We start from the raw sequence: 22,627 nt of genomic DNA on the forward strand, positions 1-22,627 counted from the left end.
GGCTCGTGCTCAGTTTTATTCATCTCAAGATTTAATAGCAAAGTCACCGCACTTGAAAGGAATACTCGACTTTCTCTGAATAAATTCATAATTGTTTACTTGTTTACAAAATCTTGGGTCGATTGGTGGAAATACCGGGGTGCTGAAGCACTGTGTGGTATTGCCGTGCGTATGTTTGATCATTATTCTGTATGTACAGGAGTGATTGTGACAGCCCGGCGCTTCGACAGGGAGCGGCAAAGAGAGTATTCGATCACAGTAACGGCTACTGATTGGGCAGAGGAGCCACTGATCGGCATCTGTCAGCTAACCATCCAAATACTGGACCAAAATGATAACAGCCCCAAGTTTGAGAATTTGCGCTATGAGTGTAAGTTTGGGATGAATGTTATTCTTGTTGATGTCCAAATGAAATATGCATAGCATTAATAAAGCAGGGGCACAACCAGGACCATTAAAAATGCAGAAGTAAATAAAACTGATATTAAGTCATAGAGAATTTGATTGACTTTGTGCACCTTTATATAGTAATTTGATTTAATTGAGGATGTTTTTAGAGACATTTTATTTTTGTTCCTAAGGATCTTCATCATCCTTTGCCCTAAGCTACTACAATGCAAGTTCTTTGACCAGTAAAGTGAGCGCACATACGTTATTTCTTTCCCGTGCAGATTTTTTGAGGGAAGACACTTTGGTCGGTACCAGTTTTCTGCGTGTTGCTGCTCACGATGATGACTTTGGCACTAATGCAGCTATCACTTACGCCATGTCTCTGGAGCAGCCTGAGTACCTGCAGGTCAACCCCATCACTGGATGGGTCTATGTTAACCAGCCCATCTCACAGGCAAGTCAACCACAGGTCTTTGTCAGCCAGTGCAGACACACACACAGAGACACTAACTGTTCTTTTCCGGGTCTTCACCTTCATTTTTAGGGATTTACTTTTTTGCGTACAACGAAGGCATGTCCTCGTAATGAGACTGTGTAAGTAGATTATGTCCCCGCAAAATGAGTTATACCAGGACGACACACACAGTGGCCTGTGGGTCTGTGTCAACAAAGTTAATGAATGAGGCACCTCAAAGTGCCTCTAACTGCCACTACCAGTCTTGAGTATGTCTACTCCCGGAGGTGCTGGATGTGGAAATACCACAGAGAAAGAAGATGGAGGGAGACTAATTCAGCCTAAACAAATTATTCAAAATACATTTTAACAGCTTGTGTGTCCTTTGGTTCTGTTTAATGACTAGCATTTTTCTAGTGCTCCGTTACAAAGACTTTTCCTTCAAATGTGCAAAAACATCCTCTTACCTGCAGTAGCTGTCAAAAAAGTGTTTTAATTAATGGCACAGGTTTAAAAGAAGCTAATTACCATACTCTGCAACTCATTGTCTCTTATAAATGCTGTGGCTTTGATATATATATATATATAAAAAAGCTTTCTTTCATCGTCGTTTATCATCTGAGACTTTGATAAAAAGACTGACAGTGTGCACCAACAAACGATTTTTGTATTTTGAAGTGATTAACTGAAACACTGTGAGGAAGATTATGAATGCAAAGTTAACCTCCCTGCTAACAGCTTCTGAAAAATGAAAACACTAAGCCACAATCTTTGGAGAAGTGTGAAATACAAAGGTGAATCCCCATAAGATAAATTACACAGTTGTTTTCAGAATACAAGTTATTTTACATGTATGCATAATTCGCTTCTGTATGAAAACTACCTAAAAACGCTATCTTCAAAGTTTACTGAGCTGAGTGTTGTCAGCTAACTTCAAGTGATTTATAATGTCAATGCCAGTAATGTAACACATTTTTTTATTTCTTACATTCTTCACAAGTATGTCGTAGCCTTTCTGAGACCTATCAGTGCTCGGCTTCCGGTTTTCACCTTAATTTATTCAACAGGAGCTGTTCTTTGGCCAGAAACCTGCTATTGCACTATAGGGCTGTTTATTATTTAACATACTTTTTACTGCACTGGTGTCGGAAGTCTCTGGCAATTTTGCTGCTGACTTCATGCAAAATTGATAACGCTAAGCACAAAACCTCGCCTAACAAAGCTGTTGCATATTTTAGGGTGGTTTCAGAAGTTATTTGGATCCTGCAACAATCTTTGTGCTGTAACCATAAAAGCACTTCATTAAATGTTAAATGTCTTCGCTGGTCTGGGACGTTGTTCTTTTTGATTTTCTCATCGCAGTTTCTGATTACATTGAAAAAGAATTAAGGCTAAATTTTCAAGCCAAACTTCACAGTAAAATGTGAAGCACTGTTCCCAGTTGACTCGAAGCACTTTAATGGAAGAGATATGCCACTGAGCAGCTATGAATGTTCTTATGCCCTAAGACATGCACAGCCAGAGCCGACCTCATCCCGTGTCAACACACTGTACACTGGTTCCACAGAGAATTAAGTGGAAAAGATGGAAAAGGTTGCCATGACCGTATCCAGAATATTTTATATGTTCTGGTAGAGATCTGACACTATTACAGCAAATTTAATTTCCAAGTATTACCAAGTCAGATATTCATTTAATGTAAAAGCAGCAGCTGCTGGGTCCATATTGGGCATTGCAGATTGCAATCTTTGTTCTCTGGTTTCAAGCTTTGGAAAAGAGTTGCATTGCTTTAAAAATACTAATTGGATTGTCCCACAAATAGAAAATCTAATACTGAACTTCAGGGAGATTGGTTTTTATCTGACCACTGCAGCACAATAATAGAGTCGCCGGCCCTGATTTACATTAACAGAATAATGCAGCTGGTAGTCGAAATGTTAAAGCTGAACGATTGAATTCGTGGTGAAATAATAGTGAACAATTTTTCATTTAAGCTCTGTAACTGTGACTTAGTCATTATTATGAAATACAATCATAATATGTGGGTAAAAGAACACATTTCTAAATGTTCTTCTTCTTCACTTTGGCGTGAGTGTAATTTTAATGTTACTCATTGTTTAATTTAGGTAAATGGACTCTTTTCACTTTTTCTTGTGGTGTCCACTTTGATGAAATGCAGTCCCCAAGTCAAATTTACTCCCTTATGTCCTTGGAATTCAATTATGGCACAGTAACAAAAGGGTTTTTATGGAGTCAGAATTATGGCTTAATGTATTTTTCTATGGCTTATTCTGCTGCTTTTGTTGTTTTGAGTCTAACTAAATGGTTTCCACGTTTGGGTCGTCCAATTAGCTGATCGACAGCTTATCGCTGCTTGCATCTGCTCGCACAAAGACATATCCGTATAAACGCCCAGATCTACATGTTTTTCTTAGTGCTGCTGTGCTGCCAGAAACAGCTGCCCCCACAGTCACGCAGAGGTCTAACTCTTCTACTAAACATTAAGCAAAATATTACACTTTGCTATGAAAAAACTTTTTTTATCACAAAAATAGCTTGATTTGTACATTTTTGGACAGTGACACAATTTTCTCAATTTTGCTTTTGTATGCAAGCACAATAGAGTTTAAGAGAAACAATAATGAAACTTACTGTTCAAGGGGTTTAAAAGAAATATGATGTTTTACCCAAGACAACAGGTGACTGTGTATACGACTAACTAATTTCAAAGCAGTAAAGGAAACATGTTTGTAGACCCTTAAAACTTGGTGGAGTACAGACAAAAAACTGACAATTATGTCAGTGTCCAAACATTTCTGGACCTATATGTAATTAATAAAAGAGTAAACACATAATCAAAGAGGTGATGGTGGAAGTTTTTAATGTCACTTATAATGCAGCTAAAATGTCTGCACAGATAGATATAAACACGGAAACCTGCCATTGTGGTAGTTGCTGCTAACGGTGTCAACAGGGCCTCATTTTCTCACTGAGAGTCACAAGATTAAAGTAATATCTTACTTCAGGGTAGTAATCATTTCAACATCAAATATGATGATAATTTCCCCCATTGAACTCTTCCCTTTGTTCACAGCGGACCTATATTACAAGGGATATCATAGCAACTGATGGTGGGAATCGTAGCACTTCTGTGGAGCTGGCAGTCACCATCACCAATGTGAAGAACCAGCCTCCACAGTGGGAAAAAGAAAGCTACAGTGTTGTCATCCCTGAAAACACTGCCAGGGACACGCCCATAGTGGTAAGGATGCAAGCAACTTCAATTTCTGTTACAATGTTTGTTTCCCTTTATCATTATTATCATTATTATTATTTATTAATCTTATTATTTGCTGTTTACGTTAGATGAATGCTTGCTTACCTGAATCAGTGCAATTTGACCATTATTTAGACATTCTGCTAACACTGAGCTTAAATATGCCTCAGAAGGTTCTTCAGTGCTGAAAAACCTGTAAAAGAGTTCTAATGTGATGCTGTAGCAGAAAGATGACATTGAATCCCATGTGCTTGGCAAATTTTATGACACTAGACTTATTAAATTCATTGAAAATGTCTCCTTTGATGTGAAAAATTTATAGCTGTCAATCTGAGATGGAAAAAAAGTCCTTTTGTTCAAGGTCTTCAAAAGGCAGCTCAATTCTTGATAAGAGGTTATTTTAGGACTCAGGCAGCAGGTTTGACTTTCATCCTACGCTATGTCTTTCTTAGATAATCAGTCATTGAAGCAAAAATTTAATCAGAATTTGATATAACCTGTGTTTCGTTCAGGCTGCTGACCCGTACTGCAGTCTGACCGCTTATAACCTGTCACATGTGAACAAATGTTACTTGACCAATCTCAAAGGAAAATGTAGTTTAGCATTTTAGGAAATATGCTGACTTGACACTGTCTTGACTTGAATGAGTAGACTGATAGCACTCAATCTCTGGGAGTTAGTTATAGAGCTGTATCCTGCAGCTAGTAAGCTTAGCTCAGCAAAAGAAGCGAAAAACAGCTAACCTGGCTCTGTGTAAAGTTAGAAAATGTGCCCATCAGCTCAGGGGTGGAGCTTAACTCTCAACACAGAGGGGACAGAACATTTTCAGGGGCTGATTTCTGATTAAGTGTTTATAATTAATCACTGTAAAATGGCTAATATAATCTGCCCAGTAATGGGAAAAGAATTCAGAGACTAAAAAGTACTGAGATAACACAGTGAGACTACAAGTAAGAGTCACTCTATGAAACTACTTAAAAAACAGAAAAAACTTAATATTAAAAAAAGAAAACGTGACCATGAGCCTTTCACTACTATTTTTTTTTTATTATTTAGTTACTGATAGAAAGATATCGACAGATGAATGGATGACTATACAAAATCACACATGAAATTGTTAAACATGATTTCCTCCTAACCAGACATTTTAGTTAAGCCTGTTATGGATGACATCAATAATTAGACCTGCTGTCCTTCACAAACATTTTGGCTCTGTCCAAAACTACAAAATATGCTCACTACCATCTTTAAAACTAACTAATTAATATAGAATAATTTTCTTCTATGATTTGTCCAGAGATTTAAAGATGTCTAGCTGTAAGTGCTTAAATGCTTTAATTATTTCTTGGATTGACTCATTGACCTCATATTATTGAGCAGTGATTTAACCGTGAAATTAGCAGGCATTCAGGGGACTCCTGAATGCCTGTACTCCTCAAAAAAACATGTTTTCCAAATTTGCATAGCAAGATTGTAGAATGATATTATATAAGCTGAGCGATCAGCTACATATCCATAAACTCGCTGATGTTTTTTTTTCCTATTATGAGATGTTTGCTCATGATAGATGATAGAGGTTTGCTCTATCATGAGATGTATGTATGCTCCATTTATCACTTTCTGCCTCAGGAGCTAGTCCTTACTGATTTGATACCTAAAATCCAGGTTTTCAAGACAGTCATGATGTAACTTCTGATGCTATTCAGACAGTCAAGGCAACGTCTCAGTTGGGTGACCCAAGAGTGACCTACAACCTTGAGGATGGGATGGTCCCTGAAACCAACATGCCCGTCCGTTTCTACCTCTCTCCCAACCGGGAAGATGGTTCTGCGTCCATTCTGGTGTCCGAGCCACTGGACTATGAGACCACACCATTTTTCTCTCTTCAAGTCCGGGCGCAAAATGTGGCTGCAGTGCCGCTTGCAGCTTTCACAAGAGTTTATGTGAATATTACAGGTACATGTCTCGCTGTCTTTGTCATTTGATATAATTAATTGATTGAATAGATTTCACCATTACATCAGCAGACTTTATGGAAATTCTTGAAATGTATGTTAATTAATTTATTTAATAACTGTGTCTGAGTACATTTTAATTGGTATTATATTATATTATGTTATATTATATTATATTATATTGTATTATATTATATTACACTGTTAAAAAAAAAACATCTTAAAAAAACAGTAATATTCCGGCAGCTGGGGTGCCAAAATACTACCGTAAAATAACAGAAAATAACTTCCTCATAAAAATACGGTTATTTCCAGTAATGACAATACAGTTTGTTGCTCTAATTTTACATGGGATTCTGCCTTTTCCAAGTGCTTTTAGATTAGGAACATTTTAACGTGATCAAACAATGAAATTACCTATAAACAACGTCAATGAATGTGGCAATATGAATCATAATACGTAAATGTACAGAAATATACAATTAACAGTTGGTTTAAATAATAATGGATTGCATACCCTGGGACAGACTGACAGAGGCGAGGCTGCCATATAGCACCATCGGCCCATCACCAGTAGGTGAAGTGACTTGACCACGGACACAACACCGAGCGTGTCTGAGCCGGGGCTCGAACCGGCAACCTTCTGATCACAAGGCGAACTGCCAACTCTTGAGCTACGATCGCACTAAAGAGCAATGATAATAATACTTATGTGATGTAACACAAGCTTATAGGAATCATGTTATATACTTTTGCATAGCATTACATTTGAATTCAACAGTTCACTCTTTCAAATAACGGACAGATATTTGTGAAATCATGATACAGTTGTGAATGTATTTTAACAATCTAAATATGCATATGTACAGACAGATACATTTAATAATCATGAAAATTATGTTTTATTACATTACAGTGATTTAACGTTAATTTACATTTGAAATGTGAAATCAGTCTATTTACGTAACTTTGACGATATTCTAGAAGAACAGAACAAAACTATGAAATGCAGTAAAATACTTTTATATTAGGATGTTTTCCTACAGTGCTGCCATACCCACGACATTGTGGTTGTTAGTTCACATTCATTGGCCGATGATTATGTGTCCCAACATCCAATGGCATGTCACATTGTTTTCATGGCCACACCCTCACCCCAGGTGCAGAGGCCTATTTCTGTTCAGGAATGTTGTGAATACTTTGAGATTTATATTAATTGCAATTCCTACCTCTACATTTATTTTTTAAAATATACAATTAGCACAGCGTGGCCGTGCAATGTTTTATATGTTTTTCTTTGTTTTTATTCATATTAATTATATTTTCACTGGTTACCTCTGAATTACTGAATCAGACCTAGATGACATGACATTTCCAGCAAAATTACTCCTTTAATTATTATTCTCATTGATTTTCGATCATTTTATATATTTTTCCATAGTATTACATTTGAATTTAACAGATAACATCACTGTACATATAGTAAAACACAATTTACGTGTTTTTTAAATATATAATTTGTACATAAGCATATTTAGATTGTAAAAATACATTCAGAAATGTATCATAATTTCACAAATATTTGTCTGTTATGTGAGAAAATGATCTGTAAAATCACATCTACTTATGTAAATTTAATGATATTCTAGAAAGACAATACAAAACTGTAAAATATACAGTAAGATACTTTGACATTACTATTTTTTGGAACAGTGTATATTATATTATATTTAATATAATATAATGTATATTTGCACATGTAGCTTCAGAGACAAAAGAAGTTAACAAGCAGCACACTGGGGATAAATACACAATATAAAATTGGCACAGTATTAAAACCTATTTAAAAAAGTAAAAACAGATTCTAATTACTTATAAGAGGGATTACTTGGTCTTGCCTAAAGAGAAGTTATTTACCTCTATAGCTGATGCGGTGAACGTGTTGTTCTCTTGTTCTCATATTTCATTTCATTTTTGAGAAAATATCAGTGGTTACACTTTTGAATGCAGAAAAAGGATATTGTGAGTGGTATCAGGAAATTAACACATTGTCACGGTGACTATGTCATTTCTATCCTAAGACGTCAATGACAACGTACCGTTTTTCACATCCTCCATCTACGAGGCCTCAGTGACCGAAGGAGCCCAGATAGGGACTTCAGTTCTGCAAGTATCCGCCCATGACAAAGACCTGGGCTTTAATGGAGAGGTTTGTGGTTATACACTTATGATCATTTTACAAAAATCTAGAGACTGCTGTTTCCCTGCTAAAGCATCCATTTACACTACAAAGAGCATTATGTAACATCACACAACAATCCCACCAGTGTGGAAGCTTTTGTTCCACTGTTTTCAAAGTTTTGTTGAAGTGGGTTTGGGAGCTGTTTCATCAGCTGTCTCACTGATTGTGGCGATATTGGTTGAATGGAGCGTATTGATTTGCTTAGCCCTCTTGACATTTTCAGCTACAGAGCCTGTAACTTCTGCTGTTTCTGCAGGTTATTGCTTGAAACTTTACTTTAGCTTAATTTTCAAATTCCCTGTGCTCCACAGATCACTTACTCTCTGCTGAGTGACAGCAGTGGGGACCATAATCTGTTTCGTATCGACCCAGAACTTGGGATTATCTACACAGAAGCTGTCTTTGACCGTGAGGCCCGTAGCTCCTACTTACTGGAGGTTCAGTCAGAAGATGGCCAAGAGTCAGCTCGACCTGGGAAGTACAAACAGCCCAACACAGGTGAGAAATTTTAAGAATGAGTGACTGGATAGTTGGCTGGGTAAAAAGGTAAAAAGTTTTTATCTAGACTTAAAACTCTTGCCAATTTCATTAAAGTAGTTTCATGTTTGGCAAATTCAAAATCTGAAGCAACTATTCTTGCACGATGTATTATTGGCAACATTATAAATAAGCTCAAAAAATATATTTAAATATATATATTGTGTGTGTCGTTGGGCAGTTCTGCTAACTCATCCAGTCTGTTTTATATGTATAAAATGGCTCACCAATCTTTCCTCCCCTCTTTGTCTCGCCCTCCCATCCGTGAAAATAAAAGTAAAGGACATAAAATAAACAAGTGTCTCTTCTAGTGCAGTTTTGTTATGCTCAAATCTAAAAATCAAACCATCAGACAGAAATATCCTGTTTCATCTCACTTGGTGATGATGGATCAGTCTACCTGTTTAACACACAATTAAGCGTGCAAAAGTCCAAGCATGAACTGGTCTCTGCACATCTCAAAAGGCACATAAACAGCCAGAGTGTTGGATATACTATGTGGAGATGCAACATAAATCTAAAGCAAGGCAAATTAAATTTGTTATAATTATCATCAATGTGGAAATGAGCTAAAAATCACTTTAATTAGTGAGCTATCAAATATTCCCCTTCATCATCATCATTCACTAACACAGCCCTAATTCTTTTGGGTCTTAGGCTGCAGGCTAGGGCCTCCATAGACTGGGTTTGTTCCGGATTGTTCTGGCCTGCCTCATAAATGGTTCATCGCAGTGGCATCTAGGGAGTTTGGAGGCCAAGTCAAAACTTTTGTCATATCCATGGGGAGTGCAGTGTGCAAGGTGTTCAACAATGTTTTCATGATGATTGGCATGTGTCAAAATTACATCGAAATGAATGGCAGGACCCCACGATTTCCCAGCACAGCACTGGATTACATGGTTAATGTTCAATTTACCTGAGTTTAATGCTGTAGCTGCTCGGGGCTGCACTAGCTGGCTAATTTGCTTATCATAACCCCTAGAGTTCACTAATTAAAATGTTATATTTGATTTGTTCTGTGCAAAAACTTGTTATGGCACACAGCCAGAAAGAAGCAGGCACATAAATTCCACAAAAATCTGTAACTGTTACATTTTTTTAGATATATTTGTTACACTTTTCTTTTGCTACACTTTTTTTTTCTTACCTTTGGACAGATGTTGGTGGTTGTTTATTTTCTGAATGTTTTTTAGAGCTGAAGTATCAAGCTGCTGTCTCTTGCTTTGTATTTAACATAATGACTTGATGGGTTCAATCGACTCGTCTGACTCTATACAAGAAAAAGCGTGTGTGCCAAAATGTCAAACTATTCCAGACAATTAAGTCAATTGAGAATCCAGCTTTGTGTAAATTACTCTTTTGTTACAATGACATAAATGATTAGCGACAGCTACTTCCGATTCATTGTGTCCCTGTGCCTTAAATTGATGCAAAAATATGTTGTTTTTTTACTACTGTGGCATTCCGAGGAACTTTATAACTTGGCAGAGTTAACTTTAGGGTGACCTCTGCCCCGGTCTGATGTTCAGTTCATAAAAAGCAGCATTGTTCTTTCCCTATATGCCTACAGGGCAATACTGAAACTCTGTAACTCTAAACTGTGAGGAGTGCTTCCTCTGTGCACTGTGTTTTAAAAAGGCTGCATTGGCAATACATTCATTTACACCTTGGGATTGACTTTGAAAAGTGAATTTTAATTTGATTTATTCTACTGCCATGACCAGACAGCAACACTCTCTTCCATGTGAAAATAGCTCAGAGATTTCTTCCAACTCTCTTTCTTGTAGCGATCCCTTATTTCTTCCCCTTTTTAACTCTCTCGTTTCACAATTTAACCAGAAAGGCCTTTGTTTGTTTACCTTGTTCACAGTGTGACATTTCCGCAGTAATAATATCTGTGTTTAGAATGACGTCCTATGACATTTGTATTTAGACGGGGGTATTTGCCTCTGTTTGTGAAGGAGGTGTTAGGAGTGCCGGGTGGTGTTTTGGAGTAGCAAAACCCTCTCTTCAGGCTGCCAGGGCTGCTTAGCATTTGCGATGAGCCTTAGTTGTGTCTACATATCTACCGCATCCAGAAGGGCTCATCTCCCCTGCAAACATTACCTGTCTCTGTGTTACCCCCGGGATGCACCAAACGGAGGAGGCAAATGCAAAAACAAGCCAAGAAAATAAAGCCACATTCCGCCATCTTTTACTGCAGCAGCTCCAAATAAACATGTCACCCATGTGCTCTGTGAGCAGATAATTTACTCTTTTTAACTAAAGGAATAAACAATGTAATGAGGAGCCCACAGATAAGACACAAACACTTGTCATCTTATAAATATTTAACCTTCCTAGTTATCTGCGCTCGGTTAAAAAAAAAAAGGAAAGTAGCTCGTTGACGAGGTTTAGCCCCATTATTGTTACTCTTTCTCTTCAGAACCGTCCCCCCTGTAAAAAGAATAAACTCTTGACAAAATGAATAATTCATGTAATTTACAGCAGATCTTTGTGAGTAATGTTTTGTCTAATTTATACGTCATTGAGCAACATTGTGCTGGGTTAAGTACCTCTTCCCCACTAAACAGTGACAATGAATTGTAGAATCAATAAACAGATGGAATGAGAGTAACACACTTACAGTAATGGTTCGAGTATGTATGTGTGTGAGCTGTGCGTGCCGTTTAATCTTCTGCCATTCTGTCATTCTTGCAGACACAGCGTATGTGAGAGTTTTCATCAGCGACGTCAACGACAACAAACCGGTGTTTGCTCAGCGACTGTATGAAGTCGGCGTTGATGAGAATGCAGATGTGGGCCTGGCTGTTGTCACTGTTAGTGCTAATGACGAGGATGAAGGTAAGTTTGAAATGACATCAGAACGATTGAGTCCCGTGGCATTTTTACTGATTCCACTTTCTAGAAATAAAGGTTAAAGAAGCTAGCCAACCACAACCAATATTTTATATTTAGGATGGGGGGATTTTGAGAGAGAGAGACATTTCCAGTTTGCAGTTTGGCCAGGCTCTTTCTGCAAACAGCAAAACTACTTCAGATAGGTCCTCATTTGTAGCAGTATTCATAAAGTTACCCTGTGGGCAGTCCTTTCCAATCCGGTCTGAGCTCTGCTGAAATCATGCTGCTGAAATCAAGCAGTGTGCTAGATTTAGTAGTAATTTAAGTGTTCGGTAATGCACTGTGGCACATATGTTCCAAAAAGAGTGACACGCTCCCACACAGTGGGTGGGTGGGATTTAAGCAATAAAGCGGATGCTCATCCTCTGTATAGCAGTAGCCTAAGATCCCTTTATCAGACATGTTTAGGTCCGTTAATCAAGTATTTATGGGGAGCGGGGGTGCAGCTTAGGCTGGGCTGCAGCACTAATGATGAATAGCTGTGGAATAACTCCAACCACCAACATTAAAGTTACAATACTGTTGCACTTGTGCCTAAGAGGCTCTACTCAATCTGTCTTGTTTAAAAACTCCACCCTGGGTTTGACCGCAATAAGCCTACCAGGGCCCTGTGGGAGACAGGGAGCACTTTGTCAGTAAGGGTTGTGTTAATAGTACAGATTAGTGTATTTACATGGGATTGAAGCTACTTTAACCCAACAAAATGATTGAAAGCAAAGACTGTACATTGCAGGAGATTATCTTAAATATTCCAGTATTAAACCACCACACCGGGTGGTGACCATAGAGACACAACACATAGCTTCAGATATTGACTTCCTACAACTACAATCCTCCCCCCACCCTCTCCCAAGCCTCACAATCATTCCCTAGGGAGAACTATCAGAGCGCATTATGCTGCTTTTCGCTCTCATGTTCCCTTTTACTTTTTTCGACACTCTTTTTTTTAATTAGCATCTGATTAAAGCCAGGGAGACGAGGTACAAAGTTTCCATTTAATTAAGTAATCAAAAGAAGAAAGGAAGACATGAAAACCTACTAATAGTCAGGTCTTAGAGGAAATGAGGTGTAATACCCTTGTGGTTACACCCTTTTGTTTTTGGAGGAATGCAACAACAAATGAAAAGGGACAATAGTGAGGTATCAGCATGCAGAGATTTAAGAAATAATGACATGAACAAAGCCCACTGTGAATTCTACTACATTGTAAAAATGATACTAAACACATTTTCAAACATGCATTTTTAATTCCTGCCGCAGGGGCCAACGCCAAGCTGCGCTACCAGATAACATCTGGCAACAAAGGTGGTGTCTTTGACATCGAGCCAGAGGTTGGGACAATCTTTATTGCACAGCCATTGGACTATGAGCAGCAGAAGAGGTACAAGCTTCTGATTCTCGCCTCAGATGGGAAATGGGAAGACTACGCTGCGGTGGTAGTTACTGTGGTTAATAAGAATGATGAGGCGCCTGTGTTTTCCATGAATGAGTACTACGGATCTGTCACAGAGGAGCTTGATGGGTCACCCGTGTTTGTATTACAGGTACGAGGCTACACACATACTGTGCTTCTTTCAGTAATTACTGTAATTTAAGCATCTGTAATAATCCTTAAAACACCGCCTTCTTAGTGTGGCCATAGCTGCGGCTAAGTAATGATCACAATTTTAAAATGTGACATGTTATTTCAGTTTATCTACTGTTAGTGCTTTACCCTAGCTTAAAACGTTCTAGAAATTTCATTTAAGTTACAGAGATAGATGTTGTGCGGGGAAATTCAGCAGTGCAGCTGTCAGACTTACTCCGACGCCAGTTATAAGAAACATGCCCGATCAGAGCTTATTGCTTTAATTTGGGTGGTCAGGGAAAAGTGCAAACACTTAAATGGGCTGTCTAAAAAAATCCGAAAGCAAAGAAGATTTGGGTGACGGCTGAGGTGAGATAAGAGGAAGCAGTAATTTGGGGTTGACTGGATGAATGAATATCCATTTTCTCAGGAAGTTGTCGTTATCTCTGCAGGTGACAGCTACTGACCCAGACAAAGATGCAGACCAGGGTGCCATACGGTATTCCATTCATGGCCAAGGGGCGGAGTCACACTTCATGATCAACGACATCACGGGGGAGATGTACGTCCAGCACACCCTGGACAGAGAAGAGCGTGCTGTCTGGCGCTTTGTTGTCATGGCAACTGACGAGGAGGGCGAGGGACTTACCGGCTTTACGGATGTTATCATCAACGTGTGGGACATCAATGACAACGCCCCCACTTTTTCATGTGCGCCTGATAACTGCCACAGCAGTGTAGCTGAGAACTCCCCTCCTGGAACATTAGTTGTGGAAATGATGGCTGTAGACCTTGATGATGCAGCCGTAGGCCAAAATGCAATCCTCACCTACAAAATCACGGAAAATTCACAAAATGCAGACGGTGCAGATCTTTTCATGATTGATTCCAGCACTGGGACCATCTCTGTGGCAGCAGAGGGCCTCGATCGTGAGCATGCCGACACGCACCGTATGGTGGTAGAGGCTCGGGATGGTGGCGGCATGACGGGTACCGCTACCGTCACTATAGTGGTGACGGACATCAACGACCATGTGCCAAAGTTTAGAGAGGACTGGTGCGGCGCTCGTGTACCTGAGAGCACAAATGAAGACGCTCCTATCCTGGAGCTTAGTGCTGTGGATCCCGATGCCGGCTCATACGGACATTTGGCCTTCAGTGTGATGGCAGGAGACCCTGAGCAGAGATTCTACATGGTTAGCCACAGACTGGAGCAGAGCGGCACTCTGAGGCTGAAGAAAAAGCTGGACTTTGAGCAGCCAGGGGAGCAAAGGTTTAACCTCACCATCAAAGTGGAGGACACTGACTTTTCCAGCCAGATCCACTGTCTGGTTCTGGTGGAGGATGAGAATGATAATGCCCCTGTTTTTACCCCAGACTCGTATCTGCTGTCTCCTTTGCCGGAGGATGTAACTGAAGGAACCAGCGTCATCCAGGTTGTGGCCTCTGACTCCGACTCTGGTCCGAATGGTGACATTTCGTACAGTATTCTCCCCGAGTCAGACCCGTATGGACATTTTGCAGTCAGCGGTGCAGGTGTGGTCACAGTCGCTAGGCCGCTGGATCGAGAGACAGTGGCAGGTTATGAGCTGGTCGTCATGGCGACAGACCGGGGTACCCCGCCATTGAGTGGCAGTGTCACGGTCCGCTTGCCATTGCTAGATGTGAATGACAACGGGCCAGAGCTGGAGACAGCCTACATTCCCATGCTGTGGGAGAACAGTCCAGTGCCTCAAGTGGTCTGGCTCAATAGGAGTTCAACTCTTCTGTATGTCACTGACAAAGACTCCCCAGAGCAAGGGCCTCCTTTTTATCTCTCCCTGCCCTCTGTGTACTCTACTGACTTCCACCTACAGGACCATGGGAATGGCTCTGCCACGCTCACCGCTCTGCGGAGATTCGACAGGGAAAGGCAGAGTGAGTTCCACTTGCCTGTTATTATGATTGACAGCGGCGAGCCACCGATGACAGCCACAAACACTCTCACCATCACTATTGGCGATCATAATGATAACGCCCATCAGGCAGGAGAGAAAGATGTCTACGTACATAGCTACAAGGGTGAGATGCTTGTTCTCTTCTTTTTGCCCCTGATTTTTTGTTTTTACAGCGCAAGGAGAGCTTGAGTCAAGAGGGAAAACTGAGGCTACAGCTCTAGGGGAAAGTTTTCACCACCATACGTGCTTAGAGTAGTCTGGAATTCATAATTGCTTTCTTTCTATTACATTCTAGCAGTGTTTTCTTATGGTAATATCATTGTCACATCCTTTCTGAAGCTCCCAGCAGAGTCTTCCCCTGCCAACCCTATGCCTAAAGCTCATCTGAACATCACAATATGATAAGAATCATGATTCTTATTTCTTTATAGTGTTTCTACCCTCCAGGTAAGTTGGTTAGGCACATTGGCTTGTTAGTGTTTTGATCACACACTCAGCTACATGACATTTTTGGTAATTGTGGAAAACAGGAGCAGCGTGACTCATCCAGGCTGCCATTGTTTACCCAGCTGCAGTACTCTGGCACTGCAGGTCGATAATAACATAATCCATACTGAGATAGCCTCGCTTCCTTAAGCTCCACGCTCTCTGAAGTGGAGCACTGAGAGCCTATTCATTCCAGCAGTGGGACTCCACAGTTATGAGCATAATAAGTAGAACAGAACACAAGGATGCAAGATAAGGAGAAGAGAGGGACGAAAAAGATAAGTGTTGGCATCAGCAGATTCTGTCCAGACTGAGTCAGTGTGTGTGTGTTTACCTTGAACAGGAAGGATAGCGAATGCAGCACTGGGGAAGGTATATGCCCCAGATCCAGATGACTGGGACAACAAAACCTACACTCTGGAGACGAGTGCAGCTAAGTAAGAGCTCACTGTTAAATGCATCTAATGTTCTCTGAAAACATGCTGATCTCCCAGTGTGTAGCAGTGGTACAAGTGCTAACGTAATAATGTATCAGAAGAACTGCCAAACTGTAAAATAAAGAGGATGTGGGCTAAAAGAAATGCTGTAGGCGCATTGCTAACAAGGGCCCGTCTCACAGTTAGTTTTTCCTAATCCTCCTAATCTTATTTCCTTGGCCTCTAATGCAAGCTGATCGATATTCTGGAATATACAATCAGATTAAAAAACACCCCCAGCAAAAAAACCTAAGCAATCCTTGATCCACTTGTGTTATGTTCCTTGGATGAAACAGCCCTTCTTACTAGGCTGCTTCGTAGGAACCTTGCAGAACCGTGCAGTTATTCAGTGTTCACACCCTTAAGATCAGATTAGAAATACCAATTGCATATTTGTTTTATTCATATAACAAATTTTGACAGTTACCATGACAACTATCAAGCCCTTTTATGAGTTTTTCGAGCAGAAGCATTTTCCTTTCTCGTCTGTCTTTTTTCCTGGCACTTTTTGTTTACCTGTTTCTCTGAGCTTTTTGTTTTTTAACATTAATTTGTATTCACTTCCTGTCGGAGTGAGCCCAGGTACCACTGACCAATTTTCTACATGTCTGTCTGCCATCTGTTTCGTATATATCTTTCAGACAGGAGCTAAGAAACAAAAGGAACCCTGCTTTTGAATTTCTCTTTCTCTCATTTTATACTGAAGCAACAGTTTCCTACTTTACAGCTTTCATTTGTTTCTTCAGGTACTTCAGTGTGGACCAGAGCTCAGGAGAGCTAAACCTGCGACAGAACATTCCAGGTGGCAGCTACTGGCTGAGGGTTGAGGTGTCTGATGGTGTGTGGCCTGATGTAATCTCAGGAGTCAGAGTTCATGTCTGGGAGCTCGAGGAAAAGGCCATCCTATCGTCTGCCTCACTGCGTTTGACCGGTAGCATTTGCACAAACACTGACTTAAATGTTGGCATGAATGCTGTGGGTTAATTTTGAATCCCTGGGTGCCTTCGGCACAGCAGGTAGACATGTGTTGCACTTTGTTTTCCCTGTTTCATCAGTACAGCATGTGATCAAAATGTTCCACCTTTAAAAAAATCAAAGCACATAGCTGATTCAAATTGACTTGCTCTAACCTCATAGGTAGCCTGTTTGGGCAGCACCACATCGCTTCTAGCACAGCTGCTCTTTTAATATCACTCTGTTGTGAGCATTTGCTTTTGTGCATTAATGATGTGTACTGGATCTCCTACAGTTTATTATAACTGCATCCTTCTAATTTTATTTTCAAATTTCATTTTGGGGAAGTGGTCCAAGTCGCAGGGAGGCAAATGTAGCAAATCTGAGAATCAAACATGTTGCTATGACAAAAAGAGGAAAATAGACGGCATAGCACAGCTGCAGAAGTTCAAGTGTAACAATTGTAATTTCCACTCAGTGTTTACATATGGAAATTACAATTTTTGCTACACAGTACCATGAATATTGAAACATTTAACAGCATTTTACTTTCACCTACCAAAGTTATTTCAGTTTTGTATTTCTTAACCTTTTATTCTTATTTCATTTGGATTTTTTTCTGTTTCCAAAGTAGATTTTGTCATTTAAGCTCAGTGTTTTTATTGTTTAAAATGATTTGTTTTAGTTCATTTTTTTTTATTTACTTTTGCATGGAGGGCATTTGTTAAGGCCAGATTTAGGAAAATCAGTACAGGCAGTTTACTCTCAGTCTCTCATTAGACTTCTAAAAAAGCTTCCTCAGACATGTTGTGATAAAATTACATGAAACCAACAAATACTAAAACTCATTCCACTATATTTATTTTTTTTAGTTAGTTTTCCAGCCTTCACAACCTCATTTCAGTTAGTTTTGTTTTTCAACAGTCCAGTTTGTATTTTAAGCATTGTTAGCTAAACTTTTTTTGTTTTATTTTAAACCCCTTATAGTCCCACATGGTAGAAATCTTTTGGGGGAGCAGTGCTCAAGGGTACCTCAGAGTAGCTGTTTGCTGGATTTGAACCCCCAACCTTCTGGTCATGGGGTTAATGGTTATCCTTAACCTAAAGATGAAGTTGAGGATTTTTCTCTGGCCAGCTCTAGCACATACTAGGGACAGGAGCTGGACTTTGAGGGAGCAAGCTAAAAATATCTGCCACACTAAAGGCAATATGGTAATGCCCAAGGAGACTAACTATAATGGGAGGTTTTTGATTTTGGGCTGAGTAACTGAACATTTTGATTGCACCTTGTACGTGACCCCAGGACTATAAGTAAAAAAAATTATATAACAATAAGTTTTCAATTGGATTCTTGTTCTCAGTCATCCTCCGCAGACAAAAAAAAGCATGCTCTTTGTTGTTGCTGTTAAATTCTTGTTCGAGGCTGATGTTGAAAAAGACAGCATCTCCCACAGGCAAGAATAAATTGGTACTTTTCATTGAATGATTATCAGGTTGTCAATCCAGTTAACACAAAAATAATATGCTGTCAAAAGAATTTTCTATACTTGCATTATTTAACATTTCTAAGCATTGTAAAGCAACCATTCATACTGCTTGTTGATAATCGTTTCCTCCTCCTTCTTCAACATTCTAAAGTTTATGTCAGAGTGTTCATTTTTTGACAGTCTCTCAGAGTACATTTGAGTTATAAAGGTCAGTTTGGAAGTGTCAGGTAAAGTCCTTGACATTTAAAAAGTCATTCAGCAAACAGAGTCAAAGGCTGTTATGGATGCGTCTGATTCCAGGTTGTTACCATTTTTGGGATATTAAAGGTGACTGCTCGCGTTCTCCACATATCACTGGAAGGTGAAACGCCAAATGCGATTGCCTTCGCGGTCATTAAAATATCCTGTTCGAGACAGTTTGTCAAGACTCTAACATTGTTTCGGTGAAAAAATAAACAATTTGTGTTATGTGCATCATGATTCATTTGCCTTACGGATGACTCAGAATGGAAATAGGATCAATAGAGAAGGATGTTCGGCTACGTCTCACGCTAATAGAATCAGGAACTTGGTAGACTTTGATCAACTCTATAGTTGTCATTGACAAGTCAGTAGTTCTTATTTCACGAACCTCCCTTCTCTTTGTCTCCTGAAGGCATTACAGCAAAAGATTTTATCGACTCTCGTGTCGAGGGGAAGAGTCGGCTCGAGGCGTTCTGGGACTTCCTGTCTGAAACCTTGTCTGTCAGACCAGGGAGTATCAACGTTTTTAGCATCGCAGACAGAGACGAAAAAACTGTGGACATCCACTTCAATGTGCTAACTGATAATGGCTACCTGCGCCCAGAGAAGCTGCACGGTGTCCTCGACGCACATAAAAAGAAGGTACATATGTTATCACGTAGGATAGATAGTCATCGGTGCTTGTATATCAAGTGATACACTCGGGGGGTTGAGGGAAACCAGCAGCTTTTTATCTGCCCTTTGATTTCACACCAACTTTGTGTCTGTTTACTGCCTGCCCCTGTCATGTCTCTTTGTCTCTCCCATTTATTTGTTGTCTTTGTCTTGCCCTCTTTCGTCCATGTGTTCATTATGCATCGCTGTGATTCATCTGTCATACCCAATGACATATCATGATTCTTTAACAGTAGTCAGTTAGAATATTAAAATATTTATGATGAAGGCCTTGCCTTGCTCTTTTGCATTTCTCGTGAAGCTGTTTTGTTTCGCCAAGTGTAAATCAGCGTGTCCCGCGCGCCACCGGCATCGGTGATACAAATCCCTGTTATCTTCAGCCACAATTATTGTAATTCTCGTTTTTGTCTCACTCATCTGCTGCGCTCTTCCTTTCCTCTCTGCAGCTGCAGTCAGTATTGCGTGCGAACGTGCACCAGGTGCAAGTAGATGAGTGCGTGCACACCGATTGCAAGACATCCGGTGGCTGCTCCACACAGTTAAGCATCAGTGACTCACCCACCTTGATAGACTCGGGTGCTTTATCCCTGGTCTCAGTGAAAGTAACATCCTTGGCTGTGTGTGGCTGCGCTGCCAGAGAAATGACCCATCAACGCTGCTCTTCCTACTCCAGTAACCCCTGCCTTAATGGGGGAACCTGCATCGACACGCAGAACGGATACAGGTGAGAGGCATTTCTGCAGTTGTAAAGAACTTAAGATGAAATAGGTTCTTAAAAGATATTTAACGGAAATAAGAGCAGCAGTCTTCTTTCTAGTCCTAGTAGATTTGCTGTTAGAGTGATACCTTGGAAATTGAGCCCAGAATTACTGTGGGTCCCCTGTGAAAAAAATCTTCTTCAGCTGCAACGAAAAGAACTAAAAGTCTTGAGGAGCTCGGCTGTATTGTTAGCTAAATCTGCAGTTACATCATTTTTTTAAAGGCTTGCCTTTATACCGTGGAATCAATGTTTGAGTGTGTCCACGTGATTTTGAAAACTGAAGTCTGAGTTTATCTTGCCAGGATGCAAATAATGAGTCTAACCTCGGTATCAAGGTTATAGACCTGTACTTTGAATTTAACCTTATATATAAATGTCTGCAGTCAATATTCAGGTGTAGGTCTCTGTGAGCATATATCACCGAAGAAACAGCATGCACTTTGTTTCATGCACATACTTGTGCTTGGATTAAAAAATATATATAGGGCAAGGGGATTAACCCTTCCCCCTCTATGCACACAACTTCTTAAAATTTCAGTTAGCATGCAAGTTTGTCAATAGCAGCGTGCACACATTCTTTTCTTTAAATTGTCTCTGCTCCAATTGATCTGTATATTGCTGCAAGGAGCCTTTGTTCTGTAAGAAGAGTATCTCCCTGTATGTGTCATATATGAGCTCCTGTGAATGCAGTCCAGCCGTAAAGAATCCAATTTCTGCTTCTATTCTCTGTCAAAGGAGCTTAACAGGAAACCTCAGACAGCAGCTGATCAGATATTGTCAGTCAGAAGTAAGAAAAACATGCCATGCACCTCCTGATTTGGACCGGCACGACTCTCGAGGTGCACTGTGCTTTGCGTGTGCATATGTATGCATAAGGCTACACTCTGCCTAAGCCGCCCCTTTTGCTGCATATGGATCAGTATTCCTGACATGTGTTGCCCCTCTGCAGAATAAACAGCAATGGGAGAAACATCCCTTAACAGTCTCAGTACACACAGCTTTCCTCAGACACCGCATGAAAATAGATGGCTTTGACATTATCAGCAAAGCCAGCTTGTCTCACATGCCTGCAGTGGAGAGGACAGGATGAGATCAACTGGTCCCCTCAATCCCCACCATCAAAAATAAGCTGTTTTTCTTTACTACGTGTATCTTTGTATGGCATTTATGTATGATTATTTATGTTTAACACTGTGGTCTCACAAACAGAGTCAGCAAAATCATAAAACACATTTAATTTCCGGTTTCCAGTCCACTCAAGTCCTAATCAAAGTGGATAACTACAAGATGAAGCATTTGCACAGTTATCAGCCAGTGTGTAATACCTTAAGAGAAAATCTGTGGTGCTTCGACACATAGAAAAGTGAGAGAAATGGAAATAATTATCTTCCAACAAAGGAAATGTGATGTGCTGAGCAGGAACTCCCTCCAGAGGGTTCAGCTCAGACAGCTGTGATAGATAAAGAATAGATCAGAGTAATGTTGTGTTCATAGCTAATTGATTTAATGTGGAGTTGAACATTTGGGGCTTCGTGGCTAATGCTGATTTGAAAAAGTGCTTTCCCAGCTGTCTGTTGACAGCCAGCATGTTAGAGCAAAGTCAAACCTCTGTCTGCGTGAATCAACAAAGCTGTCACGTATGCCGGAGAAAAGTCGCCATGCACTTATCCAGAGATTGGACAGCGTGAAGATTTCTCCGAACTCAAAACTGAATGACACTGATTGTTTCTTTCCCCTTGTTTTCCCTTGATTTTCCACACTGTTTTTCTCCTTGGTGCTACAGGTGCCAGTGCCCCCCACAGCTTGAGGGGCCAGACTGTCAGCAGATGAGAGTTAGTTTCCTTGGCAACGGCTATGCCTGGTTTCCCCCCATAAGGCCTTGCTTTGATAGCCATCTTTCACTGGAGTTTATGACTGAGGAAGATGACGGACTGCTACTGTATGCCGGCCCGATGGCCACTCTTATGCCTGGGGACAGTGAAGACTACATGGCCATAGGTAAAGAAAGAGTCTGTATAATTAGATGTGTGCCAAGGGGCCTCTGGGCCATTACTGCACTCAAACCTGCGACTTAATTTTGTGTGTTTAATTACTGGGTGGTAGCTAATCAGATATACGAGGCAAATTTCGTTCGTTAGTGCACCACTGAGAGATAGGAGCACTCACTTGACTGAGTTATACCGTTAATGTGGTACTATGCAGGAAACCCCGTTTCACTGTTTAATGTGTATGTAATAGTTTGCCGTCTGCCATAACGAATTCTGTTTTGCTTACCCCTTGCGTCA

General features: G+C 40.2%; 1 protein-coding gene across 2 annotated transcripts in view; it reads left to right on the forward strand.

Moving 5' to 3' along the window:
• The window catches only part of LOC113027094 (neural-cadherin-like), a 105,342-nt gene that overhangs the window by 62,694 nt on the left and 20,021 nt on the right, over nucleotides 1-22,627 (forward strand). For both annotated transcript variants that reach the window (XM_026176573.1, XM_026176574.1), the window contains exons 10-23: nucleotides 200-370; nucleotides 672-844; nucleotides 3,939-4,106; nucleotides 5,829-6,078; nucleotides 8,159-8,286; nucleotides 8,631-8,817; nucleotides 11,557-11,700; nucleotides 13,018-13,301; nucleotides 13,777-15,385; nucleotides 16,091-16,184; nucleotides 16,970-17,154; nucleotides 19,320-19,549; nucleotides 20,029-20,306; nucleotides 22,126-22,340. In XM_026176573.1, coding sequence (XP_026032358.1) covers nucleotides 200-370; nucleotides 672-844; nucleotides 3,939-4,106; nucleotides 5,829-6,078; nucleotides 8,159-8,286; nucleotides 8,631-8,817; nucleotides 11,557-11,700; nucleotides 13,018-13,301; nucleotides 13,777-15,385; nucleotides 16,091-16,184; nucleotides 16,970-17,154; nucleotides 19,320-19,549; nucleotides 20,029-20,306; nucleotides 22,126-22,340 — 4,116 coding nt within the window. The remainder of the gene's footprint in view (nucleotides 1-199; nucleotides 371-671; nucleotides 845-3,938; nucleotides 4,107-5,828; nucleotides 6,079-8,158; nucleotides 8,287-8,630; nucleotides 8,818-11,556; nucleotides 11,701-13,017; nucleotides 13,302-13,776; nucleotides 15,386-16,090; nucleotides 16,185-16,969; nucleotides 17,155-19,319; nucleotides 19,550-20,028; nucleotides 20,307-22,125; nucleotides 22,341-22,627) is intronic.

The sequence above is a fragment of the Astatotilapia calliptera genome, chromosome 7 (assembly GCF_900246225.1).
Source record: "Astatotilapia calliptera chromosome 7, fAstCal1.2, whole genome shotgun sequence".
Lineage (NCBI taxonomy): Eukaryota > Metazoa > Chordata > Actinopteri > Cichliformes > Cichlidae > Astatotilapia > Astatotilapia calliptera.